The 12696-nt window shown below is 42.3% G+C and overlaps 1 protein-coding gene across 1 annotated transcript in view; it reads left to right on the top strand.

The window, feature by feature from the left end:
• The window catches only part of LOC308117365 (neural-cadherin-like), a gene marked incomplete at both ends in the record, with an annotated part of 106218 nt that overhangs the window by 25387 nt on the left and 68135 nt on the right, over window positions 1-12696 (top strand). Inside the window, 2 exons of the mRNA XM_080476204.1 lie at window positions 4099-4296; window positions 11038-11263. Of these exons, the coding sequence (XP_080332330.1) occupies window positions 4099-4296; window positions 11038-11263 (424 nt within the window). The remainder of the gene's footprint in view (window positions 1-4098; window positions 4297-11037; window positions 11264-12696) is intronic.

Here is a 12696-nt window from a genome sequence, read left to right as displayed (position 1 = left end):
AATTCTGTTGGTTTTTTTTCTGCTTACACCATTTCTCCTTTTCAGATATGTATTGCAGGTGATACTGACGGGGGAAAAAAGATTTGAAAGCTGTCAAACAAATATGGTGAATGTTCCCATGGGAAATAGATGTCAATACAACAGATGATAGATCACGTGCAATATTATCGCCCTCAAAATCGCACATACAAGCTTCTTGATTCAACAACGTTGCACTTTGTTTGAAATCGCTTTTTTGCTGAGATGCAAGCGGGAGAATTATTACAAGTTGAAGGCGTCGACCACTTGTAATTGTTCTGGGATGAAAAGCGCTTGCATTTTTGTTTACGCGGTTAGTGTGTCAGCCATTCTGTGCTGCTGCAGAGTCCGGGGTGTGTGGCGCCAGGATCCCTGAGTTAATAGATTTCTGTCCCCAGTGCTTTTAGCGTGTTGATCCCCTGCTGACGGCTTCACACTCCGCTTTAAGCACAGAGACGTGGAGCGGCTGGGAGGGGCCTGGAGGCTTCAAATAGAGCCTCCTTAACACCGCCAACATTTGGTTAATGTGCCTCATTACTCCCCCTTTGAGCTGATTTTCACTTTCCATTCACTTGCTGCTAAAAAAGCACCCCTGAATTTCCATGTCTCGTACGGGCCATTGGTATTTATGCTTGCAGATGCAATTAGTTTAACTCCACACTGAAATATTCGTATCTTAATTTCCTCTCTCAACGGAAGTACAAGGAACAAGGGATGCGTTAGGGAAACCCTGTGTTATTAATTATACTGTGTGTTCTATCTTAATTTTCTCCTCTCGCAGTCTGATACTGTTTCCTGTCCAAACAACAGGCTCTCCTGCTATGTGCGGTGCTTTTCTGTTTGTTGTGCTTCCCTTATGCTCTTGTCTTTGCAATGTTATTTTGCATTCTCTAGTAAGCATCACACAATACTCCTTCCACCACGCTGCCTGCCTCTTCTCTCTCTCTCTCTCTCTCTCTCTCTCTCTCTCTCTCTCTCTCTCTCTCTCTCCTTCTCTCTCTCTCTCTCTTAGTAGATATTTGTGTTTCTGTATCTGAGCCTCTCTCCTTTACTCTGTTTCCTCTCATCCCCTTCCCACACACACACACTCAGTGTCCTTGTACTGTGGGCAGTGTATACAGTATGTGCACAGAAGCACTTGAGACAACTTTTTTTTTTCTTTCCTCATACCGGCAAGCCACTTAGCAGCTTTATATAGCAAGTACCCAAGGAGAGGATTAACAGCAGGAAACATCAACAGAACGACTCACTGATACTGAACACACACACACACACATGCAAACACTCCACGTTCATTGCACTCACTGAGACTTGGCCAAACGCACATTGCATTCCGATTATCCAAATTTTCACGTGGCATTGTTATGTTAGTCATGACCGCCTGTTAATCGCACAGAGCACAGAAAGCATATTGGACTTTGAAAAATCCACGGGAGCCGGCGCCTGTTATTTGATTGCACCTATTGTTTTTTTTGGGCCGGTGAGTCAGCTTGTGTTGGCTCGGTTCTCGCGGGGGCTTCCTTCACAGGTGCTCCGTACATAACACACCAGATCAGAAAGAAATCACACTCGTTCGCAGCCGCGGAAAATGCATTGTGCACACATGTGCACCCATTTGCAACACATGAGCTTTGACACGTTCACACACACTCACACACACGCACACTCACACACACACTGCATTCTTCATTATCATTCCAGAGCTGATAGGCTCTAATTATCTGCCTTGGCTCTGATTAGTCTCTCTGTAACAAGCTAATTAGATGGAGCCTTGTAAAATCATCACCACTATTACCACTGAGACATGGTTGGGAAAGGCACCAACAAGCAAAAGGCAAGGAATGTGTCTTGCACTACTCCCCACAAAGATTTGATAGTCAACTAAATGTTAAGTGCTTCAGCTCTGATTTCTTTCTGATTAAGCACCAGTAAAAGCCTTACGTCGCAATATAATCTTTATCCTTTCTCGTTCTTCATCACAAAAAAAGGATTGTTCCATCTCACAGGGCAGAATGATCTGGCTTAAAGTGCATAAATTGCCGCTGTCAACATTTTAGGAGATAGCATCAGAACATTGATTAGTTTCTCTGCCCCCACGATACAGTGGCTATTTATCCAAAACGAACTATCGTCAGATCCGAGTGAGAACTTTTCTCTCCGCAGAATAACTTTAAAGCCTGAGCAGAAAGCTAGATTAATTCTCTCCCCTCGCTTCTTCCTCGCTCTGTTATTATCCCTCTAACAATCCTTTTAGGAGCTGTCACACACTTTATAGCTATTGTGTTTCAGTTGTGAACACTCCAGAGCTAGTGTGGAGTGCAACACATTGTATTTTCCATCAAAATGCATCTTAACTGTAAGCCAGTTAAAAAAAAGAAATAGGAATTGTGATCTCGGCATCTGCCTCCTGCTCTGTAACTCATCGGAGCGAACACAAGGTGCTGTAAAAGATTTGTTGTAGCAATTCATAGCGTTTGAAGACTTTATGCTATTTGGTTTATGCTCGCGCCGCTCATTACAGGTGCACAGTTGTATATTATCAACTGTAATCGCCTTTGGAGAGACATTATGTTGGAGAATATTACGGAAACTAAGTACAACTGTTTTATACATAGACAGCACATCTGTCGAGTCAGCCCTCAGGTAGTAAAAGGATGCACGTAAACCCCTGCTGCTTTTGTCTTGGACTAAAAAGTACATATATAGCCTGTGGTCACAAGCAGGAAACCTTTTACATAATGGGATTTGGAATCCATAGTTACTTTTAGCCCTGAGGTAACTTACCTCTGTGTCTTAGTGTGCTGTGTTGTGTATTTGTGAAAGCGCAGGAAGACAGACAGGCACATGCTAATGCCTGACATGTCAAGTGTGCAAACATATGTCTTAGTGTGACAGTAATACAAGCACAAAGCTTTGACATGCAGGCAAAGTTCTGTTATCTGTGTGTGCATGTGTTTGTGTTTGTTTGTGTGTGTGTGTGTGTTTGTCCTGGCAGGGGGCTGCTCTTCTCTGGGGTGAGGCAGATGGCCTCTGTGGATTGCAGCCTGAACTGGTTGGCAGCTCTTCTGACATTCCTTCATGCCACGTTGACACAAGATCACAGTCAATATTTGCCGAAATAGTGTCTTAGCTTACAATTCGGCGACTTGCTCCACTTTGCCCGAATAGATTCTGCACAAAAAAAGTGCCCTAGATTGGGCCTCGTGACACTGTCAGGAGTTGTTTTGTGTGTGTGAGTGTGTGTGTGTGTGTGTGTATGTGTGAATATTGTTTCCACATTGTGTCATGTTTAATGTGGATAATGATCCTCTAGTATCAGTTCCACCAAATGTCACGCTATGCTTCTGTCACAGAGACACAGTCGTACAACCGCTTCTCCTTGGGTGCTGCTGTGCTCTCTTTCAGTCTGCCCTGGCTTAGGGTGAGCGAGTTGGTAATTGGATTCCTGGAATCTTCTTATTCACTTCAGTGAGGCAATGCGCAGGCGACAAAGTACCTGCAGCCTCGAGGCATCATCCCCGCACCCCTGTGGGAAGATCAAGGTAGCTTTACCCAGACATGGCAGATGAGACTGTGGTTGAAGCTCTCTCTCGTGGGAACCTGAATGTCTCGATGCCTGGATGGTGACCCTGATGAAATATGGATGGCTGACGTCACATTCACCAACCACTATTCCATGGGCCCAAACGGACTTGGTGACATCCACTTACAACAATCTCCAAAGCCTGGCAGCTATGGCAAAGCAAAAGGAAGTGGAACGATAGCAGATAAATTGCAAGAGTAAAGATAGCGCTGTAATTGACTTCGGCCAGACCTCTGAGCTGAAATGAGACTGTACTGGTATCAGTTCCTCATTACAGACACAAGAAACACTGACATTTACTCTAATCTTTCAACATTTTGCTTTGCCGTCTCCCGGAAAGGATTCACATCTCACATACCTGTACCCTCAGTTGACTCGCTGCTTGTTGGTGCTTCGGATTCCCCTGGCTGCTTGTCTCCCCTCCACACTCACTGTTACATGACAGCTGTCACTTTTGGTAACCACAGCTCTGTCACTATCTCTGCACCATCCCCCAGGCCCAGACTGGTACCTGAACAAGGTGAAGCTGAAGATCACTGATGTCAATGACAACGTCCCTGAGTGGAATATGAAGCCGTACCCTTACCTGGCGGTGGTGTCCCCCGAGGCCGCCGCAGGAACGTTCGTCTACCAGCTTCAGGCTCATGACGGGGACGAGGACAAAAGCGGAGACGTGGAATACTTTTTGTCGGATGGTAAGTGTTCCGCCATTCGCACGCACACATTTGAACACATGCGACGTATGGGGGAGAAGATTATATTGAAATAAAATGTGTTTTTGATCAAATAAGTTGACAGGTCACATACTACTGGAACAAAAAAAGAAAAAAAATACAAGTCACACACCAGCAAAGCCACTCAGACAGACAGCCACAGGCAATCACACATTCATTCATGCATTCATACCCTCTTTAGGTGTCCATTAGTTTCTCTATCTTTCTGTCACTGCTTCTCTCGCCGCCTCTGTATCCCTGGTTCTCCTTTGTTTCTGCACACACACACACACACACACACACACACACACACACACACACACACACACACACACACACACACACACACACACACACACACACACACACACACACACACACACACACACACACACACACACACGTCTGCACACCATCAGGCACACAGACACACTTGCGCACACACAGCCAGAGGCCTTCACACATTTGTTTATGCACTTATCGTGCACTCTCGTCTATCTGTCTGCTTCTGTTTCATACACACAGAGAATCGTGCAAGCGCACACTCACGTACGCAAACACACACAGTGGGCTGTTGGAAGGCTGCCAGAGTAGTAGACCCCCTGGTGGTTGAGGGGATAGAGGTTTGCTGGCATGTCAGAGATTGGGGGATGTGCTAATCTCGCCACTGGGGCTTTACAAAACACTACTGACTTCCCTCTTACTCGCATTAGTGGCGCACACATCTCCCAGATTTGACTTAAACCACAATTACCACAGGGAAGCCATTGTCCATATGACAATGATAAGAATTCTTGTAAGCCGTGAGGTTTATCACCTATAATTTTTTTTGCATGCCAAGTAGTTTCCCCACAAAGTAATCCCGGCCCGCTGTCAAGACTTTGCATGTATTTATTTAACCCTCTTATCCTGTGCTTAACTTTCAAGACCCTTAAAAACAGATGAGAGTTGCTTCCCTCTTGATGATCAAGGTCAGTCAGTCTGGCCTCATTTTTTTTTCTCTTCAGTATTTCAACAGCAGCAAAAAAAACAAAAAAACCCTCTTTCATTTATTTAAAGGTACCCCATGGAGTTTTCGTGTAAACAAACCAAAGCTATGTCTAACAAACATGCTGGATGCATTTCTTTCCACGAAGAGCATTTGAGAGTGTTTTATTTTGAAATATTTAAAATCATACATTGTTTATATCTATCTTTGCTTGCCAGCAGATTCACCTTTCACTGTTTTTGGTACACTGATACTATCAGCATGGCAGTATAAAACTTGCAGAACAAGGGTCTACTAATTAAAAGATTTCCCCACAGTGCTACTAATAGTCAGGGACCTTTTGCAGTACCTTCAGGAAAGGTGGAACTACCACAGCATGAAAACAAATGCCAAAATAGAGATATGATAACAAATTCACTGTGTAGTCTATTATTTATCACAGGGACTGTACAACAAAGCAGAATGACTGTCCAAGACAAGAGAGCAACAGTTTATATAGAGAGTAATTATGGTAATTTACAAGCAATATATCAGCTACTCAGTAGAAAAACAAAACCAAAAAAAAACCCTGTAACTCCATGACATGGTATGAGAATAGATCACCTTTTTAAAATGACTGTAAACATTGGCATTGTTGCTCATCCCGAGTTGTCTCCCTATATGTTGTTTTGCAGCTGTGTTCCAACCGAATGCGTATCACAGTGTGTCGGAAAATAACTCCCAACAAAAGCCCTATTCTCTCCTATTTGGCTAATGTGTTCAAATCACAAAAGTTCCCAGCTGCTTTAACATCACCACAGGTTTTTATGCCTATCTTATGCATTTATTTAAAAACCTGGGTTGTGAGCCAGTTTGGGGCTCATTGTCCAGTAATAACAGATGGTTTTTAGAGGCTTTAAATACCTCAGAGAGGGTAGGAAAATCACAGCACTGGAAAGCACACGAGCACAATGTTGCTTTGAGTTTTTTCATTGAATTTGTTGACAACATGAATCACCTTGAATATTACAGATCCTTACTTTGGACTCAGGGTTTTTCTTTATTGACAAGGTACACTGTCCTTTGTGATCATAGTGAGCAACCAGGGACTGAATTGGACATTGGCTGGAAAATGGAGAGTAGCTGTCCCCTGTGCAGCACAGCGGTCACTTTCTTCTAGAACTACTAATGTTTCACCAGAGGTGACAACTGACTAGCGATTCACCAATACCACTTTTTAAAATTACAAGTACTAACAGTGAGCTACTTGCCGATACCGAGTAGCGATATGAGTGTTTACGAACAAGCATAATATATACTCCATACCTGAAATGATATGCGAAGGCTATATGTTGCCATGGCCGACGTCCACACAGCCTCGGCGTCAACGCTCCACACACCTCCAACAGCCCTGAAGGCTCCAGTATATGACTGTGTCTACTGTACACACAGCCCAGTGCATAGCGTCTGATCGACACACTACTATATGTGTACTTGAGGCTGTAGACTGAGCTGCATCAGACATACTTCGATCATGTGTCGCATGTAGCATCGGAGATGTGTGAGCCCCGAAACTCTTTAGCATGTAGCATGTAGCATGGCTCTGAGTAAAGCCCTCATTTAAACTACTGAGCTACAGAGTCTTACGAACTCGCTTTCGCCTCCTCTCGATATTTTGGCAGAACACAATTAACTCTGTGTTACTTTTGTCATTTCTTTCAATAATTAAAGGAGCTTTTTCCGAGTATGAATACCATGTACATGACACTGGTATAGGTAATGGTGCATCCTGACTGCTCACATTTTAACATTTCACATTTTAGGTGGAATTACACTCAATGGTGTAGTAAAGATACTTGCAAAAGTACAAAACTACTGGAGTAAACAACAGCTGAAGAGTATTCACACTCACCGGGCCATTTGTAAAGCATTTTCAAGCTTTTCTTTTTGCTGAGGATTGTTGCACGCACGCACGTGACTATTGGTTTTGTCAGTTTGTCAGTGTATATATACCAGCTTAACCTTTAGCAGTGACAGATCATTAAACTTCTATCGTAGTTGACTGGATTTAATATAGAAAAGTTAGATTTTTTTTAAAAACAGGAAGTGTTGGCATGCAGTCATTATTTTTCTCACTCAATCACGCTTGTACTAGTTAACTTTTGCAGCTTCAGTACTGAGGACCGTTACCATCACCTTCTGGTATCCTCTGATTTGAGGTTAAACTAAGTGAAACATTTTTTTTTTTTAAGAAAGTAAAAAATAAATGTGGAGCGTAAAAGTAAAAAGTCATCATAAAAATAAATGAGTTGGTTTTCTTTGGTCACTCTTCAAGAATATCAAGTATCAAACACCTTGTTAGCGAGATTTATCCTTCAAAATTAGGTGGGGGGGGGGGGGAATCAACCAGAACATTACAGCCGCCTGCCTAATATGATACAATTCTCTTCCTTGGATCACTTTTGATAGATACTGACCTCAGCAGACTGGAAACTCCCCACAAGAGCTGCAGTCGTGAATATTGTTCACATTTGTGTTCACTTCATCCAACAGAGATCATAATCTTTTGGCTGATGAGTCTCATTTTCAACAGCCAAACAGACATATATGCTAATGACACGTTAAATAGCTCCACATAGATCAGCCTTATGAAGGAATGTGACTGACATCTTTTCATCAGTGTCTCATGTACGCATTATATAATGCAAGCTGTCCGAATAGATCATCCATGATTACATGTGTAGAAGCTGCAATGTAGTGTCTTAACAGCATTTGTCTCAAGAATAATGTCCATGTTTTGTTCATTCACAGATGTTTAACAGTGTATAATAGAGGCGATGTATGGAGTTACACCAAAGATGGTTGTGCTGCATATCACGCTTTACATAGGATGCACTTCGATAACTTGATGCATAATCATTGTCATATAATCTCAGAGAACATACAAGCTCTGCATGCTCTGCATGCAAGATGAAAATGTTTTACAGATCACAGAGATAAGACCACGCAGATTAATCACCAAGCAATTCAGCGCTACTTTATTTTTCTACAGAAGAAATCCTGGCTGGTTGAGGGGAAAAAAGAAAAAAAAAAAAACGTTCTTCACTGAAATTGATTGTTTGAATTCCCGTGGGTGGATTTTCAAAGTTTGCCTCGGGTGTTTACCTTTGGAACAAGCAAAGTACTGAGGATAAAAGCTGCGATTCCCATTGAAACTGCACTGCTGTTTGTGATATCATTGTGAGCGGCCCGCTTAGGCCATTGTGCTATTTGGTGAGCAGCCAGATATTCTCGATCATCCTCTGAAACCAGTCACCCTGAGTGCACCGCAGCTCTAAGGCCGTGGAGGGTGCTTGTTCAAAGTCTTCTGCGGTGAAATGAAGTCAGAGCCTTCACGCATTCCCAGCCGAGGTGTCATAAGGATCAGAGCTTGGTCCTGATCTCTTTGTCAACATACAATATCTCTGCCTGATTGAAGACTCCTATGACTTTGTTCCTCTGGGGTCTTTATGTATGCACATTAATAAAAAATGAGTGTAATATATATTATATATTAGGCACATTGTGGTACTTTCTATTCATGTATTCATTTCTATCCATGTGATTGACTGAAAAAAAGCACTGACAGTTTCTTATTTTCTTCTGTATACAAATAACCAGTGTTAATGAATGTTGGGTCTAATGAAAGTTATAACATCTGCTCTCTTCTCAGTGTTAATTTAACCTCACCAGATGATTAGCATTTTTTTTTTCTTGGTCACACATTGTGGAATGTTGAGCAACTGTGGCTCAGTTGGTGGAGGGCTTCATCTTTGGTTGGTGGTTCAGTCGCCCTATTCTCCCCGTCCATTCTTCAACGTGTCATTGGGCGAGACACTGAACCACAAGTTGCTCCCAGTGGAGGTTGAACACTTGGCAGTGCAGTCACTTTATCAGTCTCCTTGTTTCATGGTCATTAAAACAATCTGGGCGTGTTACAAACAGTGTCCTTAATTAATCAATGCAGTTATTTGAGTTTAAATGTTTAAAATTTGTGTTTTCGGTACATTAAATAAAGACTTTTCTCAGGAAGGACTCAAAGGTAAAGCAAAGTCTGAGGCCCCGTTGACACGACAACGTTTTCAAGTGAAAACGCATCGTTTTTGTGTTTTTACATTTCAGAAAAAGTTTTGCGTTTACACGGCAACATTTTGAAAACGATGTGCATTTACGCGGAAACAGCGGAAACAGCGGAAACACCCAAAACAATGTAGTTTCTATGTTGGGCCACTAGTGGGTGTTGTTGTTTGTTTTTGTAATGAAACCACACACACATGCAGTAGAGAACAATGAGCTACAAACGTTAACAATGGAAGAACTCGGACATTTTAGTGGACAGATGACGATGTTGGGTCGTTATTACGGTGACTGTCAACTATAAAACTACAAAGTCCCAGGACAATATGAACTGACAGTCATGACACTCTGGAGCCAAACATTGTTGTTATTGTCCATCTCCTCTTGCACGTGAAGGAGAACTATTTACTACAGCGGTGGTGCACATGTGCAGTAGCAGTAGGCGCAGGCAGAGTTCCAGAAAGTTGCGCTTTTTGCGAGTATACCCGACGACAGAGTCAGAGCATTTTTGAAAACTTCCACCTCGGGAGCCATTCTCAAAAAGAAGCATTTGCAATGACTCCTCCCAAGCACGATGCAAGTTTTACGCTGTCACTTGTTAACGTTGTCATGGGCCTTGGTTCCAAAGAGACGGACAGGCAAGTTTCAAAAACACAAGTTACCAAGAAAAGGATGGAACCAAGGGCAAAGTCCAGGCAATGAATTAAAGAAAATTATTCTTTGAATTGGGAAATATTTACAGAACTCCAACTCAGCTGTAGGGTTAAAAGCACAATATAAACTCACGCAGAAAACAGTCATTATACGAGTTACAGGGCGGGGGTAACAACACGGGGGTGGAGGCAATAAATGTGTGATAATCAACCAACACACACAGACCATTCATTTTTCTCAAAATGGCAGTGAGTTTAAATGAATTCAAACTGGGAGGATAGAAGCCCGTCTGTTCGATTGGAGGATAAAAAGGTTAAAATACTCGTGACCCAAATGTTTCACCCCTAATTCACCTCTACGTCTCACTCAGTGCGGGTATTAACTTCTGATTGCTAATTAAACTCAGAAAATCTGTAAATGAAGAACAACTGGTTCCAGGCATGAGTCCAATGCTTAGTGTTGAAGTGTCTCACAAATGAAGACCAATAAATGCAAATTCGGCTCAGAGTCACTGCTGGAGGATCTGCTGTGGTGCCTGAAAAGAAAATGGCAATTAAAAAGTGATTTATTTTTTTAAGACTGCTTTAAATATCCCAATGCATTGGGTGTTATGTCACAGCAGAGTCCTTGTTTGAATGAGAGCAAGGTGAGCTGTGGTTAAGCTATTCGCAAGTTTTAATAACAGCAAAGTTCTGGTGCTCTGCCAGTCAAAAACAAAGCTGTATTATCATTATTAAGTCCACCTGCCCACACTATTTAAATGCTTTGTGACTATAACTCAGTCAGAACGGCAGCACATTTATAATCAAAACATAAAGGAATCTCCTGAAATCTCTGTATAATGTTGTATTTTAGCAAACGCAGAGAAGACAGAAATGTCAACGTGCTATTTGGGTAAAATTTTTGAGTTGCTGTTCTCGCCGGCGGCAAGCAGTGGATGAGATCCAGGCACAGAAAGAAAATAATGTCATTGCATCTCCCTGCAGGCGGTGACGGCTGCTTCGCTGTAGACAAGAAGACAGGCCAGGTGGTGACCACGGGGCTGGTGCTTCAGAGAGAGAGAGAGTACTTGTTGAGTGTGGTAGCTCTCGACGGCATGGGGAGCCGCAGTGCTCCCGCCATGCTCTCTGTGGTGGCGGGAGCCCGAGCGCCGCAGTTCACCAACGCCAGCTACGCCATCTCCATACCAGAGAACACACCTGAAGGACAGCCGTGAGTACCGCATGCGTCTGCATACATAACCGTGTGCACAGTTTTCTTTTTTTTATTTTACTGTGTGCTTACTTTCTTTCAACTTGTTGAAACTTGTTCACTTAGAAACAAACCTTTTTTTTTTTTTTTTTAAATGTTATCAATATTAAACTTGTTATTGTAGTCCCCCGGCTAGCTCACTTGGTAGAGCATGAGACTCACAATCTCAGGGTAGTGGGTTTGTGTCCCACGCCGGGTGCCACCTTCCCGTGGGCTCACCACCTGTAGGAAGGTTCTTAAATGGTGCATTGTGATCTGGGTGACAGACTGTGCTCAGACTGTCACCCCCACGACCCAGAAATGGATAAGCGGAAGAAAATGAATGAATGAATGAACTTGTTATTGCAGGTCACATGACCACACCTGATTACAGTAAATGGGCTTCATATTGTGAAATTTATCAAATAATTGACTCCTGAATGAACAGAATTGTCTTCCTGAATATAAAATGTGTACTTTAATTATTAATTCAAAAAAATTTAAACTGGGACAGATTGTTACATTACACAATATGTCTTTAGAAAGATTAAGCTATTAAAGACATTTGAATATTGTTTTGCCAAAATGAAATAAATGAAAGGAAGATGTTATCTATTTTTATCATTTTAAAAGTAGCCCCCTGCTACTTGCCAATAAGATGAAAACAATCTTGCCCAATATGGGTTTACTGTCCCTGCACTACAGTTTTGTCTGAGGCCATGTTTACGCAACATTTTCAAGTGAAGATGTAAAACTTTTGCTTCGTTTTGGGTGTCTGTTTACAACAGTGCTCTGAGACACTGAAAATGCACCTTTTTGAAAATGGCTCCCAAGGTGGAACTTTTTCAAAAATGCTCTGTCTTCTTGCAGATGGCTGAAACGCTGCTATTGAGCATGTGCACCACGGCTGCAGTAAATATTTCTTCTGCACATTCTCAGTAGATGACAATCAGAACAATGTTTCCTCCAGAGTATCATGACTCCCAGTCCATATTCTCCTGGGACTTGGTACTTTTATTTTGACAGTCACCGGGGTAACAATCCAACTTGGCCATCTGTCGACTAGAATGTCTGTGTTACTCCCATTGTTATTGTTTATGACGTATTGCTTTCTCCTGCATGTGTATGTGGTTTCATTATAAAAACAACCAACAGCACCCACTAGTGGCCCAACATGAAAACTAAATTGTGGAAACCGACATTGTTTTCAAAACATTGCAGTGTAAATGCAAAATCTTTCTGAAACGAAAACAGAAAACCGATGCGTTTGCACTTGAGACGTCATGTAAATGGGGCCTACGGATGTTTTTTGAAGTAACATGTTTTTGGACTGTGATTTGAAACCAGAATACAAACAGAGAGAACATGCAAAACCATAAATTGGCAGATATTGTCATTGTAGGGCAAGATAACTA

This window comes from Lipophrys pholis, assembly GCF_963383615.2.
Source record: "Lipophrys pholis genome assembly, chromosome: 11".
NCBI lineage: Eukaryota > Metazoa > Chordata > Actinopteri > Blenniiformes > Blenniidae > Lipophrys > Lipophrys pholis.
The sequence above is the reverse complement of the archived record's forward strand: the minus strand, read 5'-3'. Positions and strand labels throughout refer to the sequence as shown.